General features: G+C 38.1%; 1 protein-coding gene across 8 annotated transcripts in view; it reads left to right on the forward strand.

Annotated features, from left to right (window-relative positions):
• Positions 1–1,797: 1,797 nt before the first annotated feature.
• THOC2 (THO complex subunit 2) overlaps positions 1,798–16,044 on the forward strand; it is a 112,789-nt gene continuing 98,542 nt past the window's right edge. For all 8 annotated transcript variants that reach the window (XR_007515753.1, XM_049871370.1, XM_049871368.1 and 5 more), the window contains exons 1-2: positions 1,798–1,883; positions 13,744–13,802. Coding sequence is in view for 7 of the 8 variants with exons in the window: in XM_049871370.1 (XP_049727327.1) it covers positions 1,813–1,883; positions 13,744–13,802 (130 nt within the window). In the remaining variant the exon portion in view is untranslated. The remainder of the gene's footprint in view (positions 1,884–13,743; positions 13,803–16,044) is intronic.

The raw sequence follows: 16,044 nt of genomic DNA on the forward strand, positions 1-16,044 counted from the left end.
GGCAACTGACAACAACATGGAAACCCTGGTGTCATAGTGGTTAAGAGCTATGGCTGCTAATCAAAAGATCAGCAGTCCGAATCTACCAAGTGCTCCTTGGAAGCTCTATGGGGCAGTTCTACTCTGTCCTATAGTGTCACAAGGAGTCGGAATCGACTCCATGGCAACGGGTTTGGTTTTTTTTTTTTTTTAACAACGTGGTGCCCTGGTGGCACAGTGGTTAAGAGCTCGGCTGCTAACCAAAAGGTCTGCAGTTTGAATCCACCGGGTGCTCTCCTTGGAAAGCCTACGGGGCAGTTCTACTCTGCTGAAATCCACTCAGTTGGCAGCAGGTTGTATTTTTGGAACAACAGCATATATATATCTACATGAAATATTTCATTTTGAAACAAATGTTGACATAACATGAAATGTTGTTTTGAAACAAACATTAACTTTTATTTTGAATTAACATTTTAAAACTTTTTATTTTAAAAGTTGCTAAAATAGTACAGAGGATTCCATATGCCCTTTGATTCTTCAAACGTGAACATTTTACCACAGTTGCTTTACTTGCTATGAGTTATTTTTCTGAAACATTTTGCAGTAAGTTGCAAAACAACGCCGCACTATTTCGAAACATCTCAGGGAGAATTTTCTTACAGCAAAGACTTTCTCTTACATAACTACTGTACATGTATTAAAATCGGAAATTAACATTGATACGATACTATTACCTAGTCTACAGCTATTCTAATTTGGTCAGTTAAAAATAGTGCTTTTTCCGTCCAGGACTAGTGGTCCTACCTCTTTTCTATTAATCTGGACGAGTTCCTCAATCTTTCTTTGTCTTTCATGACTTTGATAATTTTGAAGAGTGGATACAAATTATTTTGTAGACCGTTCCTAAATTTGAGTTTGTCCGATGTTTCCTCAGGATCAGATTTAGGTTATGCAAAGTTTTGGCACTAATACTGCAAAATCGATCAGCGTTTTTCTTAGTGCCTCATCAGGAGGCGCTTGATGTCCATTTGTCTCATTTCTGGGGCTGCTTACTTTCCTCAGTTAGGACGGCGTCCACCATGTTTTTCCATTGTAAAGCTTCTATTTCACGCTTTGAAATAGTAACTATCTTTTGGGAATATACTTTGAGACTACGTAAATATTCAGTTTCTCATCTTACTTGCGCTCCCTAGTTCTGCGTAAGGTTACAATAGTGATAGACAGAGTAGGGTTTCAGAATACGTAGCTCCTTGTGTTTCCCAGGGCCGATTTCTGGATCCCTCCCTTGCATTAGCATAATGCCTGGCGCGCAGTGAATGCCCGCCCCCTACCCGACTAGTTTCTTTTTATCTCAGCCCTGAGCAGAGTGTATTGTAATTTATGTCTGTCTCTCACACAAACTATGAACTCGTCGAGGGCAGGCATCGTGGCCTACTGTTTCTCAATACCAAAGTATAGCACGCATACAATACATGCTAGACACTGGAGATACAAGCAGATAAATTACAGTCGAATTTGAACAGTCGCCTGTAGATACTATGGAACCTAAGAGTTACAAGTCAGACTGGGGACGGCACGTTTCCTGTTCTAAAGAGAAGCGAGGGTGGCGGAGGGCACGTGTGATACAGTTACTTTGCGAAGGGGCCCACGGCTCGCGCGCGGCCTCACCGTTGACCGGCGGGCCTCTCACTCACGCGGAGTTAGGAGGAAGGTGGGGCGGGAAATCGAAAACCGAACTCTCAGCTCCCGGCATTCCTCGTAGGCGGTGCTCCCCTTTGACCCCTCGCTCGCGTGCTACACATCCGGGCTTTTGCTACTAGTGAGGGGAAGATGGCGGCCGCAACTGTGGTGGTTCCCGCAGAGTGGATAAAGAACTGGGAGAAATCAGGGAGAGGCGAATTGTGAGTGTCCAGGCCGGAGGCAGGCGCCCGTCTAGGCCGGGCCCGGGCGGCGGCCGCCCTCTCTTGTGTGGCGGGAGGTTGGGGAGAAAGATGCGCCCCCTCCCCCATCAGGGCGGCGGGCGTGGACGGTTGTCTGGGAGTTTCGAACTCAGGGAGAAGAGGTGCTCGTAACCGCCGCCGACCTCCTTCCTTCCCTGGCCTCCGTAAAGTCCCTGCTTCCTGCGGTAGCCCCGGCTTCCTTTAGCCTCTTCGTAGAACTCCGTTTCGCCCCCGCGGGTCCCTGCGCTCCTGCTCGGTCTCTTTTTGTCCCCTTCTTCGCTTGAGCTCACTTGGCTCCTTTCTCTTTACGGGGCCGCCGGGGGGGGGTTCGGACTCTCCACCTCTCTCTGTCCCATTTCTTCACTTTGCACCCGTTCGACTCCGCAGTTGGGAGCCCGGAACCTCCTCTGCCCGAAGTCCGAGGAGGGCGAACCGTCCCGGACTCCCTCCCCTCCTCTCCGCCCGCCGCCGCGAAGCCCCGGGCATCGCGAAGAGCCCCGCTTGGCACCTCTCGTCCTCCCGGGGAGCGATCTCTCGGATTGTCCCGGCCTCGCGCGGCGCCGCGGCCGTGGGGAAGTGTGGCAGGGATTGCCTCTTTCCTCGAAGACCTACCGGCATTTCTTTGCTCGTCTTTTCACCTTAGAGCCTTTTCGGGTTGGATTCAACTGTCGTCATTAAATGTTTCCTAAACCCCATTTTGTCCTGGGACTTCAACTAATTTTGGCAACTTTCCAAGCTTCTCGAGTACCTAGGATAACGCGTTTCCTTTAGCCATAAAACTTAATTTTTCCCCCAGTAACACCGAAAACAGTTATTTGCCGTTCTCGCGGTTTCCTCGCCCAAATTTTCAGCTCGCTCGCTCTTTCCCTCCCCCCACCTTGTGAAAAAAATACCGTTTAAGCAGCAAAAGAAACCACAGGTTTAAAAACAACTTAGTTCTAATTTCCTTCACTGAATTGCTTTAGAAGCTAAAGCTGAACCCTCTATGAGCTGAATGCTTGCTAGCCCTTTTTGTCGTCGTTGCCCCCATCCTCCCTTCCAGTAGCTTGTTTAAGGTTGCTGGTGTGAAAAGATAAGAATCTTTGGAACTTCATTTCTCGGAAGGAAATGCGGGGAACGCGTTGCTGGATCTTACGGGTGTAATATTGCCCGCCCCAATGGCCCACCGCCCCTCCTACGCGCACGGCCACGAAGTCTTAACAGTGGAGCCCTAGAGTTGGATTGCCTGAGTAAGCGGCCGTTTTAGCCTCTTAACTGGCTGAGTGACCTTGGTTAAGTTCCTTAACCACTTTGACTGTTTTCCCTTGAATAAACTGGGAATAATAGTACTCTATTCAGAAGAGCATTGTGAAGACTAAAGGATAATCCTCGTAAAGCGCTTGGCATATAGTAAGTGCCATAGTGATAGCTATTAATAGTAATATTTCAACCTATAGATGTTTCAACTTAGCGGGACAGCCCTTGCGCTTAAAGTCTGTAGCACTCAGTTCGCAGTTAATTGGTCTTTGACTTTTTATGTGTATTTATTTCTGTTCTCCAACGAATTGAGAGGCCCTTGAAGAGTAGGGACTGTGTCTCATATTTCTTTTGATTCTGCCCCTTCCCTCCTGCCAGCCCTTCTGGCACGTGCTTGGAGTGCTTATTGGTTTATTAACGGTAAAAAAAAAAAAATCCGTTGCCGTCGAGTCCATTCCGACTCATAGCGACCCTATAGGACGGAGTAGAACTGCCCCATAACGTTTCCAAGGAGTGCCTAGTGGATTCGAACTGCTGACCTTTCGGTTAGCAGCTGTAGCCCTTAATCACTGTGCCACCAGGGTTTCCTATTAACGGATAGAGAAGTCTATTTGATAAACATTCATTTTGAACTGTCATGAACATTGTCCAGATTCTTACACAGCCAGTCAACAATTATCTGTTAAGTCCCCTGTGTGCATGCAGGGAAGACTGGATGATCATCATCTGTATTAGATTAGGATAACCCAAAAGATTGATAAATCACTTCCTTGTTTTGTTAGGAGCCCTGGGGCACAGTGGTTAAAGCGCTTGGCTGCTAACTGAAAGGTCAGCGGTTCCAACTCACTAGCCACTCCAAGGGAGAAAGGTGAGGCAGTCTGCTTCTGTAAAGATTACAACCTTGGAAACCCCATGGGGCAGTTCTGCTCTTTCCTATAGGGTCTGTGAGTAGGAATCGACTTGCTGGCAGTGGGTTTGGTTTTCTGTCTGTTTTGTTTACTTTTAAAGCCAACTTATTTATTCAGGGGTTGTCATCTTTGGAGATTGCTCAACTTTCTCCTTCCTGCTGTTTTTGACAGTTTTACTATTATTGCTCCCACCTTAGAATGAGTGGTATGGGCTAGGAAGTAAAATCAAGAGCCTTCTGTTTGGCTTCTAACTGGCAGTGGTTGGGGAAAAACAAAATGATGTTGGGAGTTAAAATACCTAGCCAGAATGGAATTTTGAATTCATTTTATGTATATTTACACGCTCCATGATATCTGTCATAGCTCCTGAGTTTGAAGAGCTGCTTCAGAATTGTTACGAGGACTTACATGTATATAGTTATTGCATGGCTTGTGGAATGTGGTTTGAATTATACTAGATCCAAATCAGTATAGTCAGTTTTGTAATTGAATTCTGTTATATAAAGTGTCTGAAGTTAACTGTGTAACATAATGGAATATTTTAAATAGTCAATCATTTCACCACTTGATACTTAGTTTTCATATATTTGATTCCTTTTCCCGCTATAAAAACTTTGTTGCATATAGCCTAATTTGGGACTTCTTGTCATCTTACTAAAGATAGATGTTAGCAATTTCATTAGACAGAACAAATTATGTTGTAAATATATTACAAAAAAATCTTTCCTTTGTCTGAAAACAGCCTCTTTTAAGTGTAAAACAGCAAATGAAAATGTTAAAAACAAAGGTAGTGTGTCACCAAATTAGAATTGAGTCCATTTATAGTTCTGGCTCTTAAGAGTATGACCAATATTTAAAATTGGATCTTTGATGGATCTTTCCTTTTTAAGGAGATGAATTAACAGATGAGCTTTAACTTGACTGAAAATTACCTTTTAAAAAGGTATGATGTAGTTTGTGATATTGTTAGTTCATTTCTTGTCTGTCACTTCTTATCGTTAAGTCTGTATTCTGGGAGTTGCAGTTAATTTCAGCATCATAGTGTTAAAAGCAACACATGAGATATGGGCATTTAAAAACTTTCAAAGAGGGCAAATTCTTAACTGTGCCCCATAAAAAGCCATTGTCTGTTAGCTGGAAGATCCTGGCTTTGAAAAATAAGCTTTGTTAGGTACATAAAGGAGAATTAAAACTGTATTTTGCCTAACTGCATAGTCCACCACATACCTGTCTTTCCAGAGATACTGATAGTTTTTGATGATAAATTACAGAACTCTTAAAATGGTCTTTTTCAAATGGTAGCAAAAAGGCAAAGGATTACCAAAACATAATTGTCTTCTCCAGTAACACTTAGATTTAGAATCTTTTTTTAGATTCTTAGGTTTTTTTTTCCCTTATATCTAGTTTTAGAAGTTTCACAATGTAAACCCTTTCAGATTCTGCCACATGTGCAAGATATGGTTTTAATCACTTTAATTTTGGAATTAAGAGTTTTAGTGTCTTTATGATTTTATGTTAGCATAGGACTTGCTTTGATGAAGCAAATAAACTTGCATGTACTGGTAGATACAGTAGAGAATTCTGCTTTTAGTAGAAATCAGTCACACAGTGAGCTCAGCATTTCTCTGTCACAGGCAACCTTAATGGAAGACTTATGTTCCAAGCTCTTAATCTGAAGATGCTAGCCTCATGTAAATGCTTTAGTCTAGTTTTGAAGTGCATACTTATATTTGTTTAGTATCATCAATTTGTCTGGTTGAAGAATTTATTTTTCTTTTAAAAAATCTACATATTCCAATTAGAAGTTTTTGTTAGGACTTATTAATTAATCATTGGTAATCATAATAAAGCTTTAAAATTTAATTGCTAAATGTTTTGGTTGCCATTCTTTTTCTTCTACTGCTGCTAAATGATTTTAAACATTCTAGAACTTGTCTAAATACACTTGGATGCTCAATAAATGTCTGACCTGAATTTTTTAAAGGGAAGTAGGAGGGGAGGGTTTAGAAATTTTAGTCTTGGTGGCTGAAGATTTTTTCTCCCCAAAGGTGCTCTAAATTCTGCTTAAACTTTATTTGATGTTTAGTTGATGTCTTAGTCTTCAAACATCTGGCCTTAATTTCTCATTGCAACCTGTATTCACAAGTATAAGTCTTGGTCTGTTTTCCTGGTAAGAGAAATGCCTTCTTTAGAAAATGTTAAAACAATATCAGGAGGTTATCTAGGTTACTTTTTTCTTTCTTGGTTAAAAAATTAAAATATTGTATAAGGCTTAAACATTTAGAGTGGGTGCTGTTAAAGTGTTTGTGCGTTTTCCTACTGTAAGTACAGGAGCTTCTCTTGTCTCTTTACCATTCCCTGTTCCCTTTGCTCATAAATGCATGTTTTCACAAGATACAACTACTTTGTCCTGGTATTCATTTTTATGGATTATGTCTGTGTTCGAACACTGAAAATAGAGGTAGCACTTCACTTTACCAAATTTAGCCTTTTTTATTTTTATTGTATTTTAGATGAAGGCATACAGAACAAGCTAGTTTCTCATTAAACAGTACACATTGTTTTATGACATTGGTTAATAACTCCGTGACGGGTCAACACTCTCCCTTCTCGTCCTTGGGTTCCCTATTAGCAGCTTTCATGTCCTCTCCTGCCTTCTAGTCCTTGCCCCTGGGCTGGTGCGTCCCTTTAGCCTCGTTTGTTTTTGTTTTATGGGCCTGTCCAATCTTTGGCTGAGGGCAAACCTCAACAGTGACTTCATTACTGAGCTAAAAGGGTGTCTGGGGGTCATACTCTCTCGGTATTGTTTTGTTTTTAACAATTAACTGAGGCACAAATGAACATCAGCCTTCTCTATGTGAAGCCAGCTTTGAAATGTTGAGCATAATCAAGTAGTTCAGGCTTGTGCTGTGTTTCCTTTTTACTGGAAAATGGGAGCCGGTAAGGTGAAATGCTAGCTACTCATGTTAACAAGTATTCACAAAATACTTCTGAAGCCCTTGGAAGAGCTTAAGACATTTTATTCAGTTTAAGTTTCACAGATCTTCGACAGAAAGCAGATTCTGTCCTTCTCAGGTACCTAAGACAGCATCTCCACAATAACACTAAAATGTGTAAAAAGCGGAAAGAGTGCTGAACGTAATTATTTGGAGGTCATTAAGGAACTAATCATTTGAATTTGAACTAAGGTGGAAGATTTGGTTATTTTTCAAGTTATGTTACAATGGCCAACCATTGGAGGTAGTTTTGTTTTTCCTCCGTAATTTAGATTAGGATACTAAAACTGTTGAACAATATTTGTAAGAAACAATTGTTTCTTTAAGGGTACTTGCTCTTCTGTTAGTGGTTTAGAGAGAAGAGCACAGATTAACCCACTGACTGGGGGAAAATTCTTAGTGATTGGTTTTAGTTTCTTCCAACTAAGGAAGACCTGTTTTATACTAAGGTAATATAAGTATCTGTTATGCAAGTGAATTGCCTTATTGTAATAACCCATCAGTGATTCTTTACACAATTTCAAAAAATCTTTGAGATGGGAATTAATAGTTCATGATGCCATTGTCATCTGCATACTAATATGTTTGTGGCCTTGTAACTGACAAGATAGAATGATCTTTCAATTATTTCTTAAAATTATGTAATGATGAATGTACCATTAGATTAGTTAGGGGTTTAGAATACTGACACTATCCCTACTACCCTCTTTGGAAGGCTTACCTTGAAAGACATACACATTAAGCTTATTAAGACAAATAGAAAAATGAAGTTACTGAAAATGGGGAGGAAGCAAATACATTCATCATAAGAAGGAATATTTTACCTTGCACTTTGTAGCCTGGGTACAAAGGGAAAGATGAGTTACTTGATTCTGTTAAATTCTGTCAAAGGCAGTGTTTCTTGCCACTGTGTTCTAAAGGGAAATGAATCTTTGGAGGCAGTGAGAACCACAAGGAGGGGGAGGAGGGGACTCTTGTAATTTTATAGCAAATATTGATGCAATCTTGATATATATATTTACTCTCAACAGAAAGGAGCTCGGTAGCAGACATTTTTTGGTTATACTCTCTCATGCTAGTCTGAAGCAAATGGTATTTCTTTGTTGCCTATTGGAAGGAAAATTGATTTTGGTTTACATTCCAGATAAGCTTATGGGTAGGTTTAATATATTTTGAGAAATTAGCTTAACCAGTGCTCTCAACCCATTGGAAGGCCTGTAGTAGTTCTCCAGGGAAGTAAGCGAAAGCACTTGGGATCAAACTTAAAGCAGTTGATTTTACCATTTGTAAGTTGCTCTCTGAAGAGCTTTTCTTTTAAACGAATTGGCTAAAAACTAACTAAAAAATGAGGTTTTTAAACTATTCCGATTTAATGTAGTATTAACTCTTCATTGGCAAGCCGTTTTTATTCTTTGGTTTTGAAAATAATTTTGTGAGACCTACAAGTGAATTCATGACCAGAAAAGTATACTTAGTTGGCTTTTAATAACCTTACCCTGCTCATCTTGATGATGGACCATTGAAATGATCAAAAGACACAGGTGAGCTGTAGGGGCGTGGATAATCTGCAAAGTAAATACGTAATTTTCTGTGGATGATTGTAATGTGGCATCATTTTTTAGATGTGGCATATAAGCAAATTCAGTGTCTTAAAATTAGTTTTTTCACTATAGAAAAAAGATTGCTAGACATAAAAGAACTAAGAAACTCATATTCGTTGGCCACTGACTTCATTTTCCTTAAAGCCTTGTGCAACTTGTACAAATAATTTTTTTTTTAAATTGTGAAATTCAACAAAAATACGGACAAGTGCATAAAACAAATGCAGAGCTTAAAGAATGATTGTAAAACCCACACCCATATAACTCATGCCCAGGTCAACAAGATAGACCTGTATTGCTTTTACTTCCCAATTAGTTCAAGTTTGTTCTTGAACTTCATATAAATGGAATCATAGAGTATGTACTTTGTTGTATCTGGCTGCTTTTGCTCAACATTATGTCTTCAGGATCTGTCTGTGTTGCACATATTTATAGTTCTTCCATTTTGTCTTCATAGAGGCAAAATATACCATTGTATAACTATACCCTAATTTGTTTATCTTTTATGTTGTTGATGAGTATTTTGGTTATTTCTTGTTTTTGGCTATTGCCAACAGTGTAGTAGAAACATAACCTGTACAAGTATTTTGTGTACACAAGCATGTGTTTTTATGGAGTATATACTTAGGAGTAGAATCACTACATTATGGATTATGTTTGACTTCAGCTCTACTAGATACTGCCAAACTAATTCAATATGTACTACCACCAGAAGTGTATGGAGAGTTCACTTGTTCTACATCCTGGCTAATTTTTGACACTGTCAGATTTAAAATTTTTTGTCAAGTTGATAGGTATGTAATGATATTTTATTGTGGTTTATATTTTCATGAGTATCTTTGTATATGTTATTGACCATGTGGATTTCTGATGTCTTTTTCTGAAGGGCCTCATATCTTTTAACTCACTTTCCTGTTGGATTGTTTGCATTTATTTCATTGATTTGTAGTTCGTTACGTAGTCTGTCAGACCGTTGTGACCCGTGGGGTTTTCATTGGCTGATTTTCAAAAGTAGATCACCAGGCCTTTCTTCCTAGCCTGGAAGCTCTACCGAAACCTGTCCAGCATCATGGCAAAATGCAGTCTACCACTGACAGATGGGTGGTAGCTGCACATGAAGTGTATTGACCAGAAATTGAACCCGGGTCTCCCTTATGGAAAGTGAGAATTTTAACACTGAAGCACCAACCATCAGATCCATAACCGATCATGGGGATGGTGCAGGGCTGGGCAGTGTTTCCTTCTGTTGTGCACGGGGTTGCCATGAGTTGGGGGCTGACCCCATGGCAGCTAACAACAGTATAGTCTGTATCTGAGTCCTTTGTTACACTGTATGTGTTGCAAATATCTTTTGTTGTTGTTTGGCCCTTTTGTAATAGTGGCTTTTGATGAACAGAAACTATACATTTTAGTATAGTCAAATTGATCAATATTTTGCTTTATAGCTAGTAGTTTTGTGTTTGAGCAGTCTTTCCCAGTTTTCAGGTAATGAAACTATTCTCCTATAATTGTCTGGAAACTTTATTATTTTGCTCCTTATTTTTTGATCTTATCTACCTGCTATTGATTTTTGTGTATACTGTGAACTAGGGGTTTGCAATACTATGTTGTGGTTGAAGTATATGAAGAAGATTTGGCCTCACACAGATAAGTAGTTAGCATAGAGAGAAGAACTACAGCTTTTCAGATAATTGTGGGTATTCTTCTTTAATACCACACCAAAATTCGACAAGTGGTTGTTTCTTAGTGGTTTCTTGTAATGTGAACTTTTCATATTTTGTTAAATTAAAATCCATTTGTCTCTCTTGAATTTGGAATGAATTTTTTTACCCATGCATCATTTTGCAACATCATCCGTTGATCAGTTGAAAAATATTGGTTCACTGTCTATGCAGATCTTCCAAATATTGACACACTTCGTTGTATAATATCAAAAATCACATTTTTACGTATCATCACTGAACTAATCAGGAGAGTCTTTATGAATTAGGAAACAGGCTCATGGTGGCAGATACAAGTTTTCCAAAATTTTAATTTTTGCACGAAATCTTAAATTTCTATCATTGGCAGCAAGTACTCTCATTTGGCTTCCACGAAGTGACAGGCTCACTTGGTTCAATTTTGAGAAAATGTCTTTCCAAGGCCCAAGTCTGAATAATCATAGTTTGTCAGTTGTTCTTTCCAGTAAAACATAAAGAAGTGGTTAGTTCAGCTCACAGTTCACCAGTCGCACAAATGCTTTTACTGGAGATGACCATAATATTTTGGTGTGTGGTAGAAATACTTTATGCATATTTTCCATTTCATCACATAGAATGTTAAAAAGGCATGTTCTTTTAAAAATGTTCTTATGGCTTGAGATTTAATAAAACTAATTCTATCACTTCATCAAGGGCATTCTTAACAGACTGGCTTTTGTTCACTTGAGAGCGCATGGTCATGAAGGTACAGTTTGGTGCCATCTTAACTGAGACTGGCTTTTATTTTCGAGTTCACGGTCGTGAAGAGTAGGATGAGACAGTTCAGTGCTTCTGCACTGATACATGCTGAGGTGCCGGCAGTTTTATCTTCCATTGCTTTTGCACTATTAGTGCAAATGTTACTACAGTGAAAAAGGGAAGTGAAGTTTTAATACTACTATGTGTAATTATAGTTTTGACCTTGCAGATCCCCTGAAAGAATCTCAAGGATCAAGGGTTTGTGAACCACTCACTCTAGAACTGCTACTTTATGGAATTAAAACAGGTTCCCTAAGCTTTTTTTTTTCCTTTAAATTTTATTTATTTTGTTGTTGAGAATATACACAGCAAAACATACACCAATTCATCAGTTTCTATATGTACAGTTTAGTGACATTGATTACATTCTTTGACTTGTGCAACCATTTTCACTCTTCTTTTCTAAGTTGTTCCTCATTAACATAAACTCACTGCCCCCTAAGGTTCCCATCCGATCTTTCTAGTTGCTGCTGTCAGTTTGGTCCTGTATTGATCTTAAAAGAACATGATGCCCATGGAAGACCTTTTTTACTAAAAAAAAAATTTTTTTTTACTAGTTAAGCTAAACTGTTGTTCGGTTTTAAGAAGACTTAAGGGGATGTATTCGGTTCAGGGTTCAAAGATTATCTCATGGCAATAGTTTCAGGGGTTCATTCGCTTTCCATGGCTCCAAAAAGTCTAGAGTCCATGAGAATTTGAAATTCTGTTCTGCATTTTCACCCTTTTGATCATGGTTTTCTGTGGAGTCTTTGACCAAAATGTTCGGTAATGGTAGCCAGGCACCATCCAGTTCTTCTGGTGTCATGGCAAAGGAGAAAGTTGTTCATGGAAGCAATTAGGCACATATTCCATATCCTCCTCCTATCCTGACTCTCCTTCCTCTGTTGTTCCAGGTGAATAGAGAACAATTCTTAAGCATTTATTTTAGTGTTTGTCTGCTGGAGGCGAACTCTCAGTTTTTGTTTGTTTGAGATTCATTATTTTGACTTTTCTTGGAACTATTTTCTTTGGTATAGAATTTTGGATTGGCATACTTGATTTCAGCACCCTGAATGTATCTTTCAGCTGTCTCTCGAGGTCACTGTTCTTGTTGAAAAGTCATGTGACTTTATGAAGATAATCTTGTTTTTTTTTGGACAGGATTTGTTTTCCGTTTTCTGTAGCTTAGCTATGATGTTTCCAGATAGGGATTTTACTTCAGTTCTGGAAAACTAGATTCTTGGCTATTATCTCTTCATATATGGCTTTTGCCCTATTCTCTTCTTTCTGCAGCTCCGATTAATCGTGTACTTTCTCACCGTATCCTGTGTATCTTTGCTCACTATATCCTGTGTATCTTCTTTGCTGTGTTTAAATTAATCTAATGAAGAAATAGTCAAAACAGGAAAGTATATTTTTAATTTTCAATTTTTTATGTTTATTTTGTGGGAAAAATCTCAAACACATTAAAAAGTAGACAGAGTAGCAGAATAGGCTCCTATTGAAATCATCAGTTAGCTTCAACAATTATCAACTCCTGAGTAATCTTGTTTCACCTATAATCCCACCCATTTTTCCATTCTTTTGTATTATTTTGAAGCAAATCCCAGACACTGTCATATCATCTGTAAATATTTGAGTCTGTCTTTGAAAGATGCAGACGCTTTATAATTTCCAATTGTTTTATAAATGTCAGTTTTTTAAATAGTCATTTGAAACAGGATCTAAATACGGATCCATACATGGTGATTGTTATGTCTCTTAAGCCTCTCATAACCTCAGGATCCCCTACTATCTTTTATTTTTTTCTTGCAATTTTATTTGTTGGGGAAACTGGGTAATTTGTCCGATGAGAGTTTGCCATGGTCTGAGTTTTGCTGATTGCATCCCCATGGCATCATTTAATGTGTGCATCTGTTTTCTGTAAATTGATAGTTGGGTCTAGATCGCTTGATCAGATTTAGGTTCATGCTTTTTTTTCTAAAGACAACTTCATAGGTGGGTAGTATACTCTTTCATCAAGATCAAGAGGCACATACTGATTTTTTTTTAATGATGCAAACAGCCACTGATCCTTTTATTCATTAGAGATCTTAAAATGACATTCTAATTCTGTCATTATTTATCAGCTGAAATACTTTGATACAGAGAAATTTCTTATCTACTATTTGGTTTCCCAGTGGTGTAGTTCATGGAAACCCTGGTGGCTGTGGCTGCTAACCAAAAGGTTGGCAGTTGGAATCCACCAGGCACTGCTTGGAAACTGTATGGGGCAGTTCTGCTCTGTCTTATAGGATTGCTATGAGTCAGAATTGACTCGATGGCAACAGACAATAGGTATAGTTCATATATGAAGGGCAGAATAAATGCTTGGTTTTTTTTTTCTTTTATTTACCAGTTTTCAAAGTAATAAATTGGTTCAGTGGCATCCTCCAATATTGACCAATTAGGTTTTTAGCTTTGTTTTAGTGTCATTATAAACAAATGGATTTAAATATACCTGATACATTTCCAAATATTGTTTCGTTGATATAATTTGCTCTGTAAGAATCATCCAGTGTTAGGATCAGAAGTTAATACAGATTATTTCTCTTTTATTCTAGTTTGCATTTATGCCGAATCCTCAGTGAAAATAAAAGCCATGATAGTTCAACATATAGAGGTAAGACTTTTAAAAGTATAATAGCTATAGTTGTTGGCTTGATGGAAGTTAATAAATATCTGCTTCCCATTCAGTGTTATGATTGAAAACAAAAGATATAAGATAGTTCACATTATATAAAGCTTTTATATGTATGTATTACTGTCAGGGTTAAAACCATGGTTATAGCAAGACTGTCCATCTCTACATACAGATATTTTTTGATCTCTACATGCAGATGTGTTATAGTTATATGATATCACTTGACTTTTATAATTGGGACTTGGCATATTCACTGAATTTGAGCAGTTGCTGCTTGTATTAAAAATTACACAGGCTAGCTACCCATCACAAACAGAAAAGAGAAGCTGGCACAGAAAGAAAACTGTCTTCATCTTAATTGCACTGCAAAATTTCCAGAAACTGAGGTTCAGTGTTTTTCCTAAAGCTGGTTATGTTTAGGTGGTATCTGGGGATCTTATTAAAGCAGTTGTCATAGAAAACATTAAAAGCAAAGCAGTTGTTTACTGCATATCACGAATACGATTTATTAAGTAAAATGTTATATAATTAAACAGTATATAAACTTCCTTAATTTTAAAGGATTTTACCATTTAACGTTCGTTGATTTAAAATTGAGTGTATGGATTTGGAAAAAGGGGAGGTTAAAAAATAAGAGCAATTATGATTAATAAATTTAAAACATTTTCATACGTAGTTTTCATTAGGTGTAGAACTGAACATATTTTTGATCTGGAAAGTAAATTTTTTATAACTAATATTTTAAAGCAAATATCATTAGATAACATTTATTGTAATTATTTAAATTATACGTTTATGAATAGAAGATTAAGAACAGAATGTTTTTCTGTAGATACATTTCCTTTTGTTTTATCAAAAATTGACTATACCTTACCTTTAGAGGTTATGCTTTTTAAAGAACATTTGGATATTTGAGTAGAAAGCATTTTTTAACAAATCAAAGAGCAGTCTTTTTCCCACTTGGGGAAGACCTGTTTTAAGACTTAACACCCCCAGCCACCAGCCCCCAAAGATAATTCCTTACAAATTGTGCTTATAAAATTGTGTGATCATTCATAAAGATTTCTGAGGTTGCTGCAATGCCTTATTGTTTGAATAAGTCAGCTGACTGTCAGAAGTGTAAGAAAGTACAAAAGACTCCTTTCTAAAAACAGTCTGATACTTAAGTTATTTTTCTTCCCCATGTTTGAAACAAGTTCTTAACTATGTAGTTAGCTTTGATACTGTCAGCTCTTGAAACCTTGAGTGGCTCAAATGAGAAAAAGAATTCTCAGTAAAACTAAATAGCAAAACACAGGGTGACTATTCTTTCAGTTTTAAATGAGATTGTATGGTTCTTTAATTTTAACCGGGGTATTGCTAATTTGCCCAGGTCTGATTAACTTGTGAAACCAAAAATAGTTCTGAGTATGGCTTCATTGGCTGAACTGCCATTGTTTTCCCTCTCTTGCCCCTACCTGTTTCTTCAACACACACACCCTTTGCCTGATCCCTGCCGACAATCAGGCTTTCATCTGAGGGCCCCAGTTGGTAGTCATATGCAGGAAACTGTCCTTTTTTCCGAATCTTTGTTTTATCTTGAGGCCCTTGGGTAGTGTTTCTTCTGCCTTTCCCTTTCTGCCCCTCCTTTGAGCTAATTTCAGTTCAGATAGACAGTTTCCCTGTTTCTGTGGATTGAATGCAATAGGAGTTCTGAACTTCAGACTTTTAAAGGACACTTAGAAAACTTTACTTGTGCTTTAGGGACTTTTTTGCTACTTTGTGGATTACAATGTGACTGTTTTGTATGTCACTTTAATGTCAGTAAAATGAGCCTGGCCATTTGTTCTCTATTTTAATCTCCTTCTGTGAGTAAGATTAGAATTCCCTCAGCCCCAGTGAGCAGTAGAGAACATATTCTTATGGGAATTTAGGTCATGCTGATCAACTGTTTTGTCCTTCTAAAAGTGATTGCTTTTTTTTTTTTTAAAGTAGTTATCTGGATAATTTTAAATAAGTATTTTATTAATGAAAACGGGAAGTGTGAAATTGATCTCATATTCTTACCATACCAACAAATAGAGCTTTTCCTTTTGCATTTTAGGTTTTATGTATAAAAGCCAAAAAACCAAACCTGTTGCTGTTGAGTCAACTCAGTTACCAAGGAGCGGTTAGTGGGTTTGAACTGCAGACCTTTTGGTTAGCAGCCGAACACTTAAGCACTGCGCCACCAGGGTTCCAG

Source organism: Elephas maximus, chromosome X, assembly GCF_024166365.1.
Source record: "Elephas maximus indicus isolate mEleMax1 chromosome X, mEleMax1 primary haplotype, whole genome shotgun sequence".
NCBI classification, from domain to species: domain Eukaryota; kingdom Metazoa; phylum Chordata; class Mammalia; order Proboscidea; family Elephantidae; genus Elephas; species Elephas maximus.